At 32.8% G+C, this 17,937-nt stretch overlaps 3 protein-coding genes across 3 annotated transcripts; all 3 read right to left on the bottom strand.

The window, feature by feature from the left end:
• Nucleotides 1-1,260: 1,260 nt before the first annotated feature.
• LOC108693871 lies at nucleotides 1,261-5,259 on the bottom strand. Its single transcript, XM_018203040.1, has 2 exons — nucleotides 5,071-5,259; nucleotides 1,261-2,049 (listed from the first exon to the last, which is right to left on the bottom strand). Exons 1-2 carry the CDS (start codon nucleotides 5,257-5,259, stop codon nucleotides 1,780-1,782), a joined length of 459 nt encoding a protein of 152 aa, XP_018058529.1. The 3' UTR covers nucleotides 1,261-1,779.
• Nucleotides 5,260-7,404: 2,145 nt separating this feature from the next.
• Nucleotides 7,405-8,553, bottom strand: LOC108693852. The gene is made up of 2 exons (XM_018203016.1): nucleotides 8,212-8,553; nucleotides 7,405-8,141 (listed from the first exon to the last, which is right to left on the bottom strand). The coding sequence occupies exons 1-2, from the start codon at nucleotides 8,439-8,441 to the stop codon at nucleotides 7,688-7,690; spliced, it is 684 nt and encodes a 227-aa protein (XP_018058505.1). The 5' UTR covers nucleotides 8,442-8,553; the 3' UTR covers nucleotides 7,405-7,687.
• Nucleotides 8,554-9,348: 795 nt separating this feature from the next.
• Nucleotides 9,349-14,013, bottom strand: LOC108693837 (TBC1 domain family member 15). The gene is made up of 9 exons (XM_018202989.1): nucleotides 13,890-14,013; nucleotides 12,532-12,624; nucleotides 11,954-12,455; nucleotides 11,684-11,854; nucleotides 11,430-11,524; nucleotides 11,139-11,337; nucleotides 10,789-11,006; nucleotides 10,397-10,711; nucleotides 9,349-10,327 (listed from the first exon to the last, which is right to left on the bottom strand). The coding sequence occupies exons 1-9, from the start codon at nucleotides 13,992-13,994 to the stop codon at nucleotides 10,025-10,027; spliced, it is 2,001 nt and encodes a 666-aa protein (XP_018058478.1). The 5' UTR covers nucleotides 13,995-14,013; the 3' UTR covers nucleotides 9,349-10,024.
• Nucleotides 14,014-17,937: the final 3,924 nt, after the last annotated feature.

Raw genomic sequence — 17,937 nt, 5'->3', positions numbered from 1 at the left:
CTTCTTATTGAAATAATTTTTCTTAATAGATTTTAAATCACACTATAAAATTTTTTATAGTACTTCCAGATACATACAATACACAAAAATCTGCAATTTTTTAATAATTTTTTAATTTTATTAAAAAATATGTAATATTTCCTTAAATTAAAATCAATAATATAAATATCGCTTAATTTCCTTAATTTTCGTTATTCCGTTACTTTATATGAAGAATATGGTCCATATTCGTTAAACAATTATTCCACGGTAAGGAGGCAATCATGAACATTCCCGTAAATGGACATGGTATACAAAATATTCCATTTTACAAAGACACGATTCAAAAAGATAAAGAGCATTTATGGACGTCATAAATACATTTTTTCGTCAAGTTTCGTGACATTTCGAGGAGATCTTTCTATTTCAGTCCTTCAAAAGAGTTAACAACCGTGGACATATAATGTGCGTCGTGCGGCAGAAAGTACACGGAGATATTTTCTCACGATGACGATTCACGCGACTCGCAGCGTAAACAAACGGGCGACGACGTCGCGAAACGACAGTGTAGAATAGTAGCACTCGGTGGAAGAGAATTGGAGCCCCCGGCGAGCCGAAGAGAGTAGGAGACTGCGCGCGCGGTAGAAAAAGAAAGGAAAGCAACTACGGGCAGCGATGCCAAGGGGATTTGTCGAGCTCGCGCACTGGAGGGGCACCGAAAATTGGGTACTGGTGGGGGTGATGGGGACCAGCCGCATAATAACAGGGTGCCTCGCGCCAAGGCTCCGCTAACGAACCAGCCCACGGAACCCAAAGGGTCCGGGCTAGGACACGACACTGTATTATTTTACCATTTCGGGGGTCGGGGGCATCATCAGAAATCATCGCCGAATCCATATAATCAGTAGACGGTTACGTGCAGCCATGATTTTAAGTGCTGCACAGTGTGGTAGAGTGGGAGAGAAGGACAGGACGAAAGGACAGGGAGGGAGGGAGCTTAATAAGGCAAGATCGTAGGTGACTCTACGTCCTCGTTCTTGTTGTCCTTTTCAACGACTCGCGGACTCCACTCTCGACGCGGATATCCCCCATACAAATTCGTAGAATTTATTGCAACTGCTAATGATACAGATCCGATAAAAAGCAAAAGCATATGCACCCTCCCTCTCCGTTTTGAAGAAATATGTCAAATAATATGCGCTAGAGTTCTAGTAAATTTTATGGAATCCATGGAATAGCAGATCCATGCTATATAGAGACAGGTGCTTATGTAAAGTTTACTTTACTATTCTAATAAAGCGATTATCGTATAATCATACTGTAAAGAGAAAAAAATGTTTGGTTGAATTAACTAGAATTCTAGTGGAAAATAAACCATCAAGAATTTTGCTTAAATCTATAGATTTCTAGTTAAATCTATTGAATGTTGGTTATTTCAACTAAAATTTTAATAGATTTTACCAGAAATCTTGTAGATTTAACTAGAATTCTGGATTGTTCATTTTCCAAATTTCCACCAAAAATTTTAATTAATTCAATCAAACATTTTTTTCTATGAAGGTACTTGTTATATTTCATGAAGTAAATGTTGAGAATTGTTTATACTTACAGTTAATATAATTTATTTTATTGTAAGGTAAAATCTTGAATGAATTTACTATAATTGTAAGGTACTTTTTATTTTACACCTCCTGTATTTTTATTCTCAGACAAGTAAAGTTTGTATTCAGCAAAGAAGCCAGAATATTTTTTGCTAGTCTTGTATAAAGGTAAAAATTATTCAATTACATTTTTTTCTGTTCATTCTTGTTCGATAACGACGCCATTTTGATACGGAAGGTGGTCCTTCAAGCATTGCGGTTGCGAATGCAATGGCAGAATTCCGAGACATGATGAAGGGAAGACAAAACTGCGGAGTGGAAGGGAAGAAATCCCAGAAGTCTGTGTGTAATCTCTGAGAATTGACGGGGTTGAGAGATCCCGAGCACTTCTCGACATTTTTTCGTCCGTTTCCATTCCGAGAGCGTGTCTCTCGATAATTGAAGACAAATTGCTTTGAAAGCCTGTAACTGCAAGAGTGTACACTCGGCAGTGCCAACGTGACACTTTTTACATCTATTGGATGGATTTAGCAAGAAAACATGGGCGCGTCTTGAAAAAATACATTAGCGTAAAAATGCGCGACTTTGTAAGACTCTTACTCACGTGAATAATGGACAATAATTGCTAATCGTGTACGATGCCTAAGTGAGTTCGAACGTGTGTTCGCGAGTTAACATTTCTCTATTACTTGTTCTTTACATAACATTATTGTCTGGCTTTCCAACACGCTTAAAGTTTCTCATTGTCGATTCCTAAAAAACTCGTAACTAGTTGTAGCGGGCACAATTTAACGGCGCATCGCTATCAAGTTTGTTAGCGATTGATTGATACTTACTGCAATTTGTGAAAGCTCCGTAATGATTCTCATCGATATAACGGAGTGAAAAGCGAATTTAATGTACAAGTCCTCCGATGTTGTACGCGCGAAAGCCCGTAGAGGTCGGAAGCAAATTTAATGAAGTGCAATGCGCGGAGCACACCGTGAAAGTTGATCGATAAAGATCTAAATGAAAGTCGCGGAGGGAATATAAAATGACTCTCCAGAGAGCAACTACTTTGCGTAGGACCGACCGGTTTACCGGAGAAAAGAGAGGAAGAACGTTTCGCATGTTACTACACTGATTGGGAACTTGCCATCTATAAGTCAGAGCTCTCGAATGAAAATAAATAATTTAGTTCAGCTAGGCATACCTACATCATATACGGAAAAAAAAGTAATTGGGTGGTACAGCAAACCTATAACTTACTGCACGAATTCAATCTATAACTAGGAAGATTTGATGGTTTAACAAATTACTAATGTTATTCAGCTGTCAACTTTGCTACTTTAATATAGAAAAATTGTACTGTATATTTCGACTGTAGATTTGCTAAAGTTTTCAGCTGTATTTTTTTTCCGTGATGTATTCACATAAAACAGATTCAAAAGAGGAAAAAAATAAATTAAGTTGTTCAACAAAGTTATAGCTTGTTGAGTTCATCTATAATTAAAAAGATTTGAAATAGTTTAACAAAGAAATCGTGTCTGTAAACAATTATCAGTATGCTAATTCAGTTAATTCTTTGTTACGATAAAAATTGCTAATGTAATAAGTTTCCTTCATTAAAGCAAGAGTACGCCATCTTAGCTTGCGTGTTTTGTTCAAAATTTTGATCTATATATTGGATTGATTTTCATAGAAAGTTTTTGCTGCATTAACAAATTTGCTATGCTATTACAACAAATATGATTACTTATAATCGTTAATTTTATTCAGTTGTACTATTTTAATATAGAAAACTAGCTGTCTGTATATTACGACTATAGATTCATAAATCAGTGAAATTTTTAGTTGTTTTAACAAATCTTGTTTCCTACGTTCCCCTCTTCCTTTCATGTATTACATATAGAACAATATATTACTATAGAACATTTGCAGCCATGCAATTATTGCAAATAATGATCGTTGATTTTATCGTTAATGAAATTGATGATTCTCAACGCATTGTTACTTTCAAATCTATTAGGTCTCAATTAGAACATCTCTGGCTTATCCTCCTATTTGGGATTAACAGTGAGAACGATTTTAATTTCCCTCGCGTTTGTCTTTGTGAAGTGGAAACGAAATAATTTAGATCCAAAGGAGTGCGGAATTCTTGAGCTCTCGTGAAAGTGTAGAAAAAATAGACCTCGATCTAACACGTAAGTGTCGGGATGTCAGGCACCACGACACGCATTATTTCGATAATTAGGAAACTTTTTCTCGGACGAAGATATCGATGTCGTCTTACGAACTGGTCCGAGAATTTGGATCTTGTTCGCGGGTTCGGTCTATAGATAACGTCTGGACCATTCGACCAAAACTTCCTTCATGTTCTGCTCTAATCTATTTTCGACATATCACAGAGCCACCTCTTGTTTCCTTGAATTATCTGACGACAGGATGTTCTTTATCGAAACATTTCGTTCAAGAAACTTCTCTAATAACACATTTTCTCCGGGATACATACTGAGAATGTCCTTGGGATGTTCAAAGAACATATGGACGTCTTTTGGACGTCCTCATGACGTCTTGGAGGAGGTCTGTGCTGTTAGGGTTTCTATGACAATGACTTACAATTGATTAAGATATAAATCAGAAAATGTTTCTGGCATGGTGCTTTTTCCAATGAGATAACTAAATTTATGATCGACCATTTTTAATGAGAAGAAAAATAAAACGGTACAATTATTTCAAAGTTACTCACTGCAGCTATCTTGAATTGTGATGTTAGAAACGAAAAAAATACATAAAGAAAATTCTTGCAAATTATATAAATAAATTATATAAATAAATTACAAATAATGTATTTTTTAATAAAACATTTGCAATTGATAGAATAGATTATAATAAAATATATTGAAAAATATTCTCTTATATTCCGGCAATCAATAAATATATTTGAAATTGAATTGTGTCTAATCAGAAAATCACGAAACAAATATATTATAACAGCTAAGTATACATATGACAGTTGAAGATAGGTATAATTTTATTAAAAATAAAAAATGTGTTCTTATATTTCTTAAATGTGCACTGTCAAATGCAAAAATTATTTTATTGAAAAATGTTTCTTTAAAAATATATTTTGCAAGAACTTTCATTATGTGATCCATGAGTGATCAGCAGTTTTAGAGTCATGGCACAGAAGAACTTGAGCAGTAAGATGTAAGCAGTAAGGAAATCAACATGTTGGATTCGCTGCTTACATTATAGCCTTACGGTCTCTACTGTGATTGGCCAATTTGCTTACAGTTTACGTTTTACTGCTTAATCTTTTGTGTATCACAGCCCTTAACGCGACTTTAGCGGAATGGATCTATATCTTCGCTGCGTTTGCGTTTTAATTCTCGTCGTACATTCATCTAAGTCCTGAAATGCTAGCGACGGCATGTTCAATCAGTGACAAAGGAGGCTTGAAGACCTTGACTACGGGATTCTGAATACGTGATATCAACTACTTTACTCCGCATACGCAGGAGTTATGGCCTTGATCCGTACCGTGGGCAAGTTGGTTGCGCTGCACCTTCGCGTCGTCGTTGCCGTTGCCGTCATCGTTGTTGTCATCGTGCACACGGTAAATCGTGTGCGTCGCGTGGTACCCACAGGCACGAACACAATGCGCGGTAATTGAGTTACAGAGGCATAGCGTCCTCATGGACAACTCTTCAGCCCCGAGCCCGAGAGCGGTTCCACACGTGGACGACTCGACAGAATTGCAGGCCCAATCCAGCTGCATCCGAATGCATCCTTCAGAATGCGATACTAATAGACTGATTTTCTCTTGGATTTTCTTTCGGAAGATCCTTTAAAGCTGCGTCAACAGTATCCTAGAGATCTTTGAAATTATTACGATGAACGTATCTACCTGACGTCTCAATAAACACCTATCTATTACACGTATCTGTTAGTTAATTGTAATATCCCATTCAGCAATAATATGCAATTGTAATATAGCACATGTATTGTTATAATTTTTATATATAACGGATTAAATAGATTTTCTGCAAAAGATCTTGCGTGGGCTTAAATGCTTTTTATTATTTACTAGTTTTAATTTGTAAAGTCTTTGTCTCTCTATTTTTATATATTATAATTATATTATTGTTGAGTGATATAACATGTTGTTATATTATATATTGTTGAGTGGTATAATATAACATGAGTATTATATTTAATTATATTATTGAGTTATATTGTTAAGTAAGAACACTAACAGGCACGTTACATCATATTGTTTAATAGAATCTGTCCTTATGATAACTGGATTATTAAACAAACCAAGTAAATATACGGAATATGCTGTTCCAATGAGGACCCAAACAGAAAAAGCAACTTTGCAACTATTGTAAAATTCTTCAATACTCATCACTGGCCTTTAATACTTCCTGCACTTTGTGAGGAATTAACTTTAGTTTCTCATTGGATCTAGATCATATTGAAGACTCTTACAACAGTTGAAAAGTTGCTTGTTTTACTAATCAAATGTAGTCATCGATATTCTAGAAAACATTAAAACGCTGCATTTTGCACGTATATATTCGCAACAGAATTAACAGATAGTAAAACATCTGTCTTCACATTGGATCCACATCAAACTTTTTCACGTTTGTTGCACATTTTCGCTTCTCTTCATTTTTTTTTTTTTTAAAGTCTCATACGCGCGCGTGCATAAACGCATAATCGCACGTCGCGAGGCCATAACGTTTTTCACACCGCGACAGAGTGCTGATCGATTATTTCTGATCCAAGTAATAATAATATGTGAATGTAATTGCTCCGTCGTTTAGATTAGCTATTAATTGCTTCCCCCTCGGTGTATTTCATATGATGGGTGTCATTTATGGCTGCGCTACGTTGCCGCGCGAGAGAAACAACTTGATATTGCCTCTGGCGCAATTGGTTGTCTTGCACTGCGGGCCTTCACGAGTTTACCATGTATGTATGTGTTTATAACTCAGAAGGATCTTATAAACTACGTACAAATCCGATTTTGCGATTGAGATTTTTCTGTTTTGAGAAGGGAGACAGCGATCATTCGAACAATATTAAGCTGCCAAGTTCAACATTAGAATACGTATTATATTTTTTACAATTTATAAATTTAATAAATCAAGATACAAAGAATAAAATAGCTAATATCTTATCAGAAAATCCTTTTTTTTAAAATACCCAAGAAATATTAACTAAAAGTAATATCAACTTAAAGTAACTTAACATGAATATTATAATTTTACACTTGGCAATATATGTATTATATATACATCGTTGAATGTGAAATTATAATATATACGTTACTTTTAATTTATTTACCAGATAATTATATATATTTTAATCCCATGTATATATAAAATGTATTATTTTTAATGTATATATCAGTTAAAAGTATAGTATATCAGTTAAATATTACTTTTAATTGATATATCAGTTATAAAAATAACACGTAATATGTACGAACTTTTTATTAACTTTTTATTAATTAATTTAATCATATAACAACACATGGGAACAACCCCATACAATCTTATTCTTCTTTGAAGTTATGCATCATTATTTCTACTGCATAAAATATATTTTAACATAAATAAATATATACCTTCCTTATTATTAATATTGAAGAAAGAAGCCTCGATTTTAATCCTAGTAATTCCATCTATAGTTACAGAGCGATAAGTAAAAATCATAAAAACGTTGAGATGGCGTCATCTACCAGTGATCTCTCATATTAACCGAAGCATGTTGGATTTGAAGCGCAATTGCAAAACGGAAGGCAATTGACGTTTCAATAATGCTATTTTTCAACTATAAAAGAAAATAATTTTTATTTTTCAAGATATTTTTAGAATATATTAAACATTAAACATTAAACAGGGAATACATTTCATAGCTCATTAGATTATAACTAATTTTATTGGATAAGCAATTAAATCGAGTCTGCTCCCCAAAGAGGCTTAGACTTGATCTACAGATCAATATAACATCTTGGCACTTTGACCTTCATTGGAGAGGTTGGAAAGCCATCCAGGAGAAAAAGAAGAAGATTAGAGCTAAACCTAAGATTTCACGGAAATGTTGGGCTAATATTATCAATTTGTTGTATCCTCGTATTGCTCTATTGTGCTTTGTGGAGCGGTTTCCATCGGCAATACCTCAAAGCCGGCATCGTCCTGCAGCAAATCAGCCTCTTTTTTCACCTGAGTGCTCTCGGCAGCGCCAAAGGATTCCTCCTTTAAATTTTCTTCCTCATACTCTGTCTCACTACATTCGCGTTTTAACCGCATCTCTCGCTTATGCCTTTCGCTTGTCTCGAAAAAGTTCAACAAATCCTCGGTCACGTTGAATTCCAGATCCTCATTTGTATCCGATTCCGTGTCGTTATCTTCCTGAACATCGTCATTGTCATTATCCGCACGATAATTATAATTCTCCCAAAAGCCACGATAGCCACGACGCTGAGCCAGAGATCTCACTTTGTCGCGCAGCAGTTTATTTTCATGCTCCAGGGCGATGCAACGTGACCTCCACCAGGTTATGCTATGTCTGAAAACCAACGAGATTCCTTTAATGATCTTCTCTTTGATTTTACCATTGATTTAACTTGTGAACCTACCGTTTCTGCCATTCCTGAGCGACGGCATAATTCTTCCAGAAAGCGTCGGCTTGCATCGTGCCCGTCGCTAGCGTCTCTCGTGCATCCGTGACATACTCGGGGAAGGCCGTCCAATGACTCGCATTAAACATAACCTCTCGCTCGCGCAGCCGTTTTTTCAAGCGCTTCAAGCGTCGCTTCCTCTTCCACTTCTTTCGTCGTTTCGCAATGGCACATTCCGTCAATTCCATGTTCGATCGAATTTTCTTTGTTACGAAAGGTCAACTGAGTACAACTAACAGCTATACGTCATTGTTTACGTTTCCGTGCACGAACGCCATGAAGCGACGGAACCTGAACATGAATGGAATTTGACAATGTCTCCTTTGCTCTTGGAACTTCTATATAAATAAATTCTATAAATAAATAAATCCCGTAAAATTAAAAATGTATTTGTTGAAAAATGTACGTATTGAAAGAATTGATGTCTTTGATTTCTCTGTGTATTTTTTCCTATCAATTAATAATAAATTATAATGCTTATTAGTAACATATTAAATTATTAATTTAATAATATATTAATCCCCAGCTTTTTTAAAATAATTAATAAATTGCATTTTAAGGCTGAATAATATAATGAAACGTTTCTCTATGCATTTTCTCCTATCAATTAATAATAAATTGCAATGCTTATTAATAATATATTAAACTAATTATTAATTTAATACTATGTTACATTTCCAATTTCTATACACAATTAATTAATTGCATTTCAAGGCTAAATATCAATAAACAAAATTCAATAAAAGTAGAAGAGTCACAAAGGAAGCATAAAAAATCCTGCAGAATGAAGAATGTTACATACACATATTAATAAGTTAATATTTATTTATTAAAGCGTATCTTTTATTAATCTTTCGATCTTTTAAATTATTTTAGACAAAGTGAACAATATTCTGTTTCTACCAATGTGATCTAATTTTAATTTTAATTTGACATAACTCTTCATCTTTTTCTAGTTCCATAGATTTCTTATAAAAGTCTGTGTTTAGTTCTAAGAATTCAAAAAAGATTAAGAATAAGTTGAATCAAAATTAAAGTTAAGTTACATTTGTAAAAATGGGCATAATAGAAGGGAGAAAACTACACATCGAGGATATATATGAAAGATTAAATAGGTGATTTTTATTAGAAATGTACAGTAAGCTTTATACAAATCTAGAAAAGAGACTGTAACTTAGGTGAAAGTTACGCGTATATAACACTTATCGAAATCTAAAGATGTTATCTTTAATCCGTTTTCCGCGCATTCGCGCATAACAATCATCGTGAATTCTTCTACGCACTAAAATATGTGCATGTTTTTACACAAGCATCAATTATAATCTCATTCTTTCGTCTTTGTACACACAGTAAGTGTTATAAATATCTCAAAATTCAACACTACCATTACAGTTACTTCTCAAAACGTATTCATTACATTCATATTCTATTGTTTAGAATTTGAATCTCGATCACGATCAATCACGACGTTCAAAACAAAGAAAAGAATTATATCTATCATCCAATTAAAAAAAAATCTGAAACATATGTTTAGGAACATGCTTCTTATCAAACATATATTTATGTTTCAAAGCATCGATTTAATTTCGTTGAAAGCTGCATGAAAATTATTGTCAATAACATGTTTAAAATCAGTTACATTTTCAAACAAATCATAAGATAAGTGTAAATCCTCGATTACGAAAACTGAAACAATTATTTTATTCTCTGTTCGTGTAGACTTTCAATCAGCTTTCTGTTAGTGAATGATTGTAAAGATCCAGTCCTGACCTCACATATACGACAGATTCAATCCGCGTTCAAACGACACTTCATCGTCTCCTAATTTAACATTGGCGCTACCTGTGCTATTTCGTCTCGAATTATTATGAGGACCATTGGCTCGGGTATTATTACTAGATGCTTCGTCATCGCTTCCATTCATCGGCAACGACTTATGCAATGGCTCCAATCCGATAATTACACGTATGTCATCAGGAATCTGATGTTCCACGGACATCAGCTGATAATAAATACCTTCTGCCTTAGAAATTGTCCAAGGCAATTCGATATGAAGTGACAAATCATTTATGTGCTGTAAACAATAGTAACATGATAGATATGGATAAATTTATGTTGCTGTTATACCAGGAAAACGTTTTACCTTCAAAATTTCCGTAAATCCGTAATTGTTTTCTATTAAAATATTTTTCTCTGTGTCCAAAATAGCCGCGCATATTAACAAATGAAAGTTTTTACAGGGTAGATCGGTCCATAATATCTCCCATAATTTTAATATATCGATCGCGCTAAATTCTCGCTTGAATAATACTAACAACCATCGAAAGCAAAAGAACATGTTACCAGAATCATGTCTATTTAGATAATATGCTAATTGCGGTTCCGTAGTGCACAGTAACGTGTATAATTGGCATAATTGACCTTTCATGCCTTTCTGATCCATCTCGAAATTAGTACTCTATTTTAAAAGAAAAAAAGGTTACTTATAGGTATTAATATAATTATTATTACGCAGAGAGAGAACATCATACTTACTACTTTATCCATGAATCCAACGAAACACCAAAACGCATCTACTTCATTATCCATTAAAAATAAAATTGGACTAAGAAGATCGCTCATACCCTGAACATATCCTAAATCGAAATTGTACATTATGTAGGTCATGAGTATATCGTATAATTGTTCCAAGTGTGGATTATTATCCCCTGCATAATAAGGATGTGTTCTGTCTGTTCTGTTAACATCCTTCTCTGGAATGACATTAAAAAACTTGATTTTCATTCAACATAAAAGCACAGTTAAGAATAAGTTATTCTTACAAAAATTAATATAAAAAGAATAGTTATATATTTTTATAAAAATAACAATTTTGTTTTAATTACCTATCAAACTTTTTCGTTCTCTATAATCAGAAAAACGGCTTTCTTGCGCAGTCGTAAATGTACGCCATTGCAATTTCATCGTAAAATATTCGTCAGTCTTTTTTCTCTTAAGTTCTAATCTTTCATTATGCGTCGATTTCCATGGGTAATAATTTAATAAAAATTTCCATACTTCAAAACGTAATGATGGACAAATACCCTAATAAATTATTACAAATATATTCAAAAACTACATTATACATTATATAAAGAATACTAATATTATTGCTAGAAAAATATTTAGATACATACCCCCCGAAAGATAATTTCTTTGATGGCCTCAGGATCAGTGATTCTTCCTTCTCGATCTTTACATTTTTCCCATTGTTCTTGTGTTAACGGCGCACCTAATGGAATTGTAATTTTTATTTAAGCATAAAATTATTAAGCATAAAATAAATATACAATTAAATACATTTTTTGTATATACATATATATGTGTAACTATCTTATGTAGTTTATATTTTCTATAGAATAATTTTTTAATTTATATATTAATGTATTACCGCGCGGACACGGTGGTCGTGGAGGTAGGTCCACTCCGACTCCAATTACTTCATATTCTTCTCCAGATCCTATAGATACAGATACACGTGGATGAGGATCGATCGTAAGAGACTGGTTTAATAAATCGGCTACCGCTTCCTCAACAGGTCGCTTCACTGGCTCTTTATATACTGTAACATTAATAAACAATATGATATCATTGTGTTTATATTCACAAACACACTGAATTATAAATGTATTGATTGAAGATCATTAATATATCCGCTTACACCAGATATCTGCAAGTTTGCTGAATGCCTCCATTGTTGTTTCATAAGGACGATTGTGTAAGTTTTTTACAAACTTCCACACGTAATCAGAAGTGTTTTCTTGAAACAGATCCAATTCAGCAAAAGATTTCTTCAAGACAGTTTCAACTTCATCCATCACCAGATATAAATTCTTATCCGAGCGTGATTTTACAAATTTGATAAATCCTTTTAACGAATTAATGAAACTTTCAGCGTTAGCCAGCTGAAAGAAGGCAACATAGGTGGTACCATCCCTCTGCATAAATATGAGTTGTTGTCCGCCATGATTCACGCGAAATGACTTTAGATCAGAAAATAATATTTTAACGGTTCTCGTACGTCCAAGAGAGTCTGGACCCTCTGAGTTCGTGCGAGTCCTCCTCGTATGAGTATCCACTAGGGACCATTCTGGATCTTGATCTTGGCATTCCGATACCACGGAATCTTCTACTGGTTTCCATTCTATGCACTTGCCAAAACTCTGCAAAAATAAAACAAGCACCTTATGACAAATCTCTCCATATATGCATAATATTAATCCAATAACAGAATCTTACATATTCCACAATATTAAGCGTTCCTGAACTGTGAACCTCATCTTCTCTGGCATTCGCTCCACGAAGCACAACGCCCGTATGGATGCAAAGATCCTATCAACAGAAATAATAACGGATCAACAATTCGCGGGAGATAACATACTTTCCAACAAAAGACACAGATAACACCGTAAATCATTCGTTGCTTTCTATTTACAAAACTCTGATAATTTTCATTTGTGCCATCATAATTCAGTTGAATGCATGATCCTTTTTATTCTGAGAAGATTCAATTGAGCTTTTATCTTTATAATACTATAACCTGTACAATTTGGAGACCATATACTTTATTAACTTTTGTTAATTCATGTTAAAAGATTTAATAAATCTATGCTATCATGCGATAACTTTGTTACCAAAGCAAATAGTAATGTCATTATTTGAGTATAAAATATATAATTTTAAGATGGTCCTATATGATCAATAATACTGTCAGTATTAACAAATACTATAATATAACTGATTATGTGTCATTAATATTGACGAATTGATGTAGAATACCAACAATAATCTGGATTTTGATTCTCAAATTTAATATCACTTTATTAAGATGTCACAGTACAATAGAATATAGATAAGTAAAATAAAATATATTATCAATAATATTGATCCTGTAAAGTTGTAAAAATACTAAAAATATGCGTACTATCAGTATTACAGATCAGTATTATTGATTGTATAGTCACTTTTACTCAGTCTCATTTGTATAAAATGAAAAGCAACTATTCCTTATTATTTTCTAATGTTAAACAAAGAATGGAATGATCACTGTGTTATACTATATCTCGCGCTGGAAAGCACCAAGTAACTATATCTCTAAATATAAAATCGCAGGCCTGCGAATGTAAGTGCCAATGCGTCGCAATTAAAAACACTATATATAATCAACAACAAATTACGTACTATTTATAAACAGCTAAAGAATGTCAAATTAGTAATTGTATTCATAATTTTGACATGAAACCACCCGCGCGATTTCTCCTGCGAGACCGAGGATTGCGGGACGTGCGCGTTGATCTCCGCGAGACACCTAACCTCCAAGTCCAAATCAAAAAAACATTGAAGAGCCCCGATCGAACACCGGGTATTCTCGATCACGGTCGATCGGTCGAGGACACCGTTGCCGCATAGTGGAACGTCAAATTTCCCGTGCTTATGAATCACGCGATGCGTATATGTGGGTGGGTGCACGTCGACGAACGTCATCCTCTGGCGATTGTACGAGAAGCACGAATGTTCCTCGATGCCCGGCGGTGCATCATTCCCTGTCGGCCTCGCGACCTTCGCTTCCGGAAGAAAGAAACGGAGCATCCGCTCACCTTTCCCTGCTCCGTGGGCTCGAACATCTCGAGCCTCGTGCGATCAGTCGTCGTCCTCGTCGAATTCAACTCCCTGCACTCGCTCTCATCACAACTGTCCCACATCGCGGCACTGTACTCTCCGACCTGCTCCCACTCTCTCTCTCTCTCTCTCTCTCTCTCTCTCTCTCTCTCTCTCTCTCTCTCTCTCTCTCGCTCGCTCGCTCGCTCGCTCGCGATAACGTCATTGTTTATTGTGCGGCCTTTAATTCCCCGCGTTGACGCGCAAATTAAAACAACGAGCGCGCAGAGTATTTTTCACCAGGTTAAAATCCGACTCAAATTCCCGGATCCGTTTTTTGGAGCGAGCGAAAATGTGGAGAACGTTCCCACGTACACAATTATCGAATAGATTGTATAACATAAGACTCGATAGCGTCAACTCGATTATCTGCACCTGTAGTTTCTAATAGATCTGCAAATTGGAGAAATCTCATTGCAAACCAGTTTTATTTAATCGAATTGAGGATTTTTTTGGGGAAGCATCAAAGGCTTACAAAAACGATTAACTAGGGAATTGTAGATACCTGCAGTATAATTTCGGAGTTAACCATTTAATGAGTTTAATTCATTCTAGCAGAGAATATTCGATTCGTGATTGAACAGTTTTTCTTTAACAATAACCCAATGAGCACAATGTCTAAAATCGATGCATAGATAACTTTAAAATATTTTCTTTAAAATATATGTAAAATCAATGACTAACGAGTCAACGATGATTCTTATGTGTTCTCAATTGAAAATTTTTAATAATAAAATCAAATACAATAATTAAAAATAAACATATCGATTTATTATTAAATCATTTTTAACGTTAAATAATAATATCGTAAATGATCATTGTACAAGTTATTACTGTTAACTGAAAAAAAACTAACGATAAGAAGAATATGCAATAAGAAAAATTAAGCAGCGTAAAATAAAGAAGTACTGTACCTTCCATTATAATATTGTTTTAAAAAATCGAACAATCAACGATCTTATTACGAAATCATCCATTTGTGATTACAGTTTAAAAAAATCGATTTTATATATTGACCTTAAACATGTACTATTGACAATTTTAAAGATCTCGAGAATTTCAAAATTGTGAATCATAGAATAACCCAGTTACTGTATCTGTAGTGTGTTTTTGTATTTCGATAAGTCATAAAGAAAACTAGCACAAAGATAATATTTTATTTTTTGAACATTAAAATATTTTAAATATTTTTCGAAAGATATGAGGAATTTATGTATGAATTCAGTAATACGTACCGCAAGATTTTAAGCTTGTTCCTATTAATGTGCCCTATATTGAAGCTGATAACGTTGTGTTATGAGTGTATTTTGAAATAAAGTGAAATAATGTAGTGAAATAAGTAAGTGAAATAATGATTTATGTAATATTAACATAAACAATTAGCTTAACTTTATTATTATTATCAGTTTTAGTAACTATATGTTAAAATGAGTCAAATGTGGATAGACACACAAATTGGGAGCATCGCCGCTTAGAAGACTCATTAATAGGGATAAAAACACGTTTTCTATTTTTGTCAAAAGCATTATAAAGTATTAACATTCTTTAGATTAAAGAAATATTATGACAAAAAGAAGTACTTGAAAAATTGATATTGATTGCAAGTAGATAAAATTAAAGCTACAATATTTTATAACTAATTCAGTAATAAGCAAATTAGCTAAAAGGCACATTAATAGGGACAGTTACCCTACATGTTTAAGGTCAACAAGTATAATCGATTTCTTTAAAAACTGCAATGTTATCATAAATGGATGATTTTGATATATAGAGATCAATAAGATTGATTCAGTTTTTGAAATCAACATAACGGATGACAATATTTCTCTAATCCACTCTGCAATTTTTCTTATTGTTAGTTTTTTTCGGTTGACAGTAATAACTTGTATAATAACCGAAGATTTAAGATATTTTTCAGTATTTTTTATGAATAAATATTTTATAAAGTGTTTCTTAAAGAACTTTTTTACAGAAAATCTTTTAAAGTTATCTTATGCATCGATTTTAAACATTTGCTCATTGAGAAGTTAAAAAAAACGCTTAATCGCTTACACAATTGTAGAGAATAGGCATTAGAGCTCAGACATGTTTGTTATAGCCATAATATTTATAGCTTCATTAGCTTAAATTAAAATTGTAAACATTTGAATGCCTTATTGAAAATTTTCATGTAGATTTAACAAATTTTGAATGTCCTATATATGGTTTCCATGGAAATAGAATATTAAAAATTCATATATAGAAAAATATAGTGTATGAAAATATGTAATACATAATATTGTGTATAATATACATCCTTTATAATTTTTTTATTTAATTTTTCGAAAATATTCTTGCTATAGTATTTTGAACTGCAAATTATAGGATACTCTGTATAATTGTGTACGCTGGTTATAACTTAAATAGACAATAATTAATAAATAACACACTTATTAATTGAAGAAGTAGTGTAGCATGTAGGAATCTTATAAAGTGTGTTTTTCAAAACTAATTAATAGTTAATTTCAGATAAAATTATTACAAACGTGTTAGGAATAAAATGTATAAGTTTTAAATGTAAATAATATTGTTTTTCGAATATTGAATCAGTATCGGCTTGAGTCCAATTCATTTCTTACATAAAAAAACCACATGATTTCTTATATAGGAATCCACATAGGACGTAGATTTTTAACTCATTCCCATGGAAAGTCCCCCATTCATATGAACATTCATATGGATTTCCCATAGCTAGGTTTCTACCTGGTGTTTTCAATAGCCATCAACAGGGTATTCATGTTACTGTGACCTATCTTTGATAGATGATTTGTGGGTCAGAAATCCATTAAGAAAAGATAAAGAAGAAAAGAGAAAAATATCAAGATTTACTGATGCAATTCAGCAGCGAAATCGTGGCATCTGTCTGATGCTTCTCAAATTCCTTTCTTTTTTCTCAGAATCTTCTGTATTTGTAACACTTGCAAAAAAAAAATGGAATTACGATCGCGTATGCATCAAAAATACAATATACAGTGAGAGCAAATATTATAAAAAAATATTCGTAAAAGAAAATTTTTTATAAAAAAAAGTCTTATTTGTAAAAAATAAACATTAATTAGCAATTTTATAATGAAATATATTCTGTTTTAACATAAGCAAACGAGCTTCGCATTCCTGATTTTAGAAGCTAAATTTCTCGACTCTATGAATACTTTTTGAACATTCAAACAATATAATTTTTAATTTTCGTTTATTTTTCAGATGATTATTTTCTATAATTAATATACATCTTTTTGGTGTATATAATTTTAAGAAACATACAGTCTATTTTATTCTTTATGAAAAAATTGTTAATTACCCAGTAAAAAATGATTATCAAATCGACATCGAAATTGATGTTGAAATCATTGTATCGATATCGATTCGACATCAATTCGATAATTCATTTCTCGCTGGATGATATTTATTTTTTAAAAATAAAGATTTTTTAAAAAATATTTTCTTTATACGAATATTTTTTGCACTCACTGTATATATTTATATGATAATTTCAATATACATGCACATAAACCGTATAAGCTTCACGATTCGCACTATAAAAAACTGTTTATTCATGGATTAAATAAAACATAAAAAAATCTTTCCGTTGTTCGAATCACTTAACAAGTACATACAATATATTATTTTGTGTTTACAATTCAATAATAGTAATCAAATTACATTCGATCTAACAAAAATTCAAATCACAGAATTTATTATTACGAGATTTGTTAATATGAAATATATCTGAAACCGAGTATTATTATATAGAGATAATAATCATAATCTATTCTCATACAGAGATTCCTGTAGATTATAATTGAATGTATCATTACATACAAATAATATTCATTTATACTTCCCGTTTTATTCGTTTTGGTTCTCGTTTTTTAATGAATAAATCACACGAAGTATCTACTCGAATAAATTACTGTCGCCGCGATACAGATGTTAGTGTAAAAGTGAAAT

This window comes from Atta colombica, unplaced genomic scaffold (genome assembly GCF_001594045.1).
Source record: "Atta colombica isolate Treedump-2 unplaced genomic scaffold, Acol1.0 scaffold110, whole genome shotgun sequence".
NCBI lineage: Eukaryota > Metazoa > Arthropoda > Insecta > Hymenoptera > Formicidae > Atta > Atta colombica.
The sequence above is the reverse complement of the archived record's forward strand: the minus strand, read 5'-3'. Positions and strand labels throughout refer to the sequence as shown.

Excerpts from the sequence above, each read along its gene's own strand:
- LOC108693871 (XM_018203040.1), bottom strand. The coding sequence starts at position 5,259 with ATGAGGACGCTATGCCTCTGTAACTCAATTACCGCGCATTGTGTTCGT. Across the intron at positions 2,050-5,070 it reads GCCATAACTCCTGCGTATGC|GTTACAGGCTTTCAAAGCAA; the intron begins GGAGTAAAGTAG and ends TACACTCTTGCA.
- LOC108693852 (XM_018203016.1), bottom strand. The coding sequence starts at position 8,441 with ATGGAATTGACGGAATGTGCCATTGCGAAACGACGAAAGAAGTGGAAG. Across the intron at positions 8,142-8,211 it reads GCTCAGGAATGGCAGAAACG|ACATAGCATAACCTGGTGGA; the intron begins GTAGGTTCACAA and ends GTTGGTTTTCAG.
- LOC108693837 (XM_018202989.1), bottom strand. The coding sequence starts at position 13,994 with ATGTGGGACAGTTGTGATGAGAGCGAGTGCAGGGAGTTGAATTCGACG. Across the intron at positions 11,525-11,683 it reads ACGACCACCGTGTCCGCGCG|GTGCGCCGTTAACACAAGAA; the intron begins GTAATACATTAA and ends CAATTCCATTAG. Across the intron at positions 10,328-10,396 it reads GATTTACGGAAATTTTGAAG|CACATAAATGATTTGTCACT; the intron begins GTAAAACGTTTT and ends TATTGTTTACAG.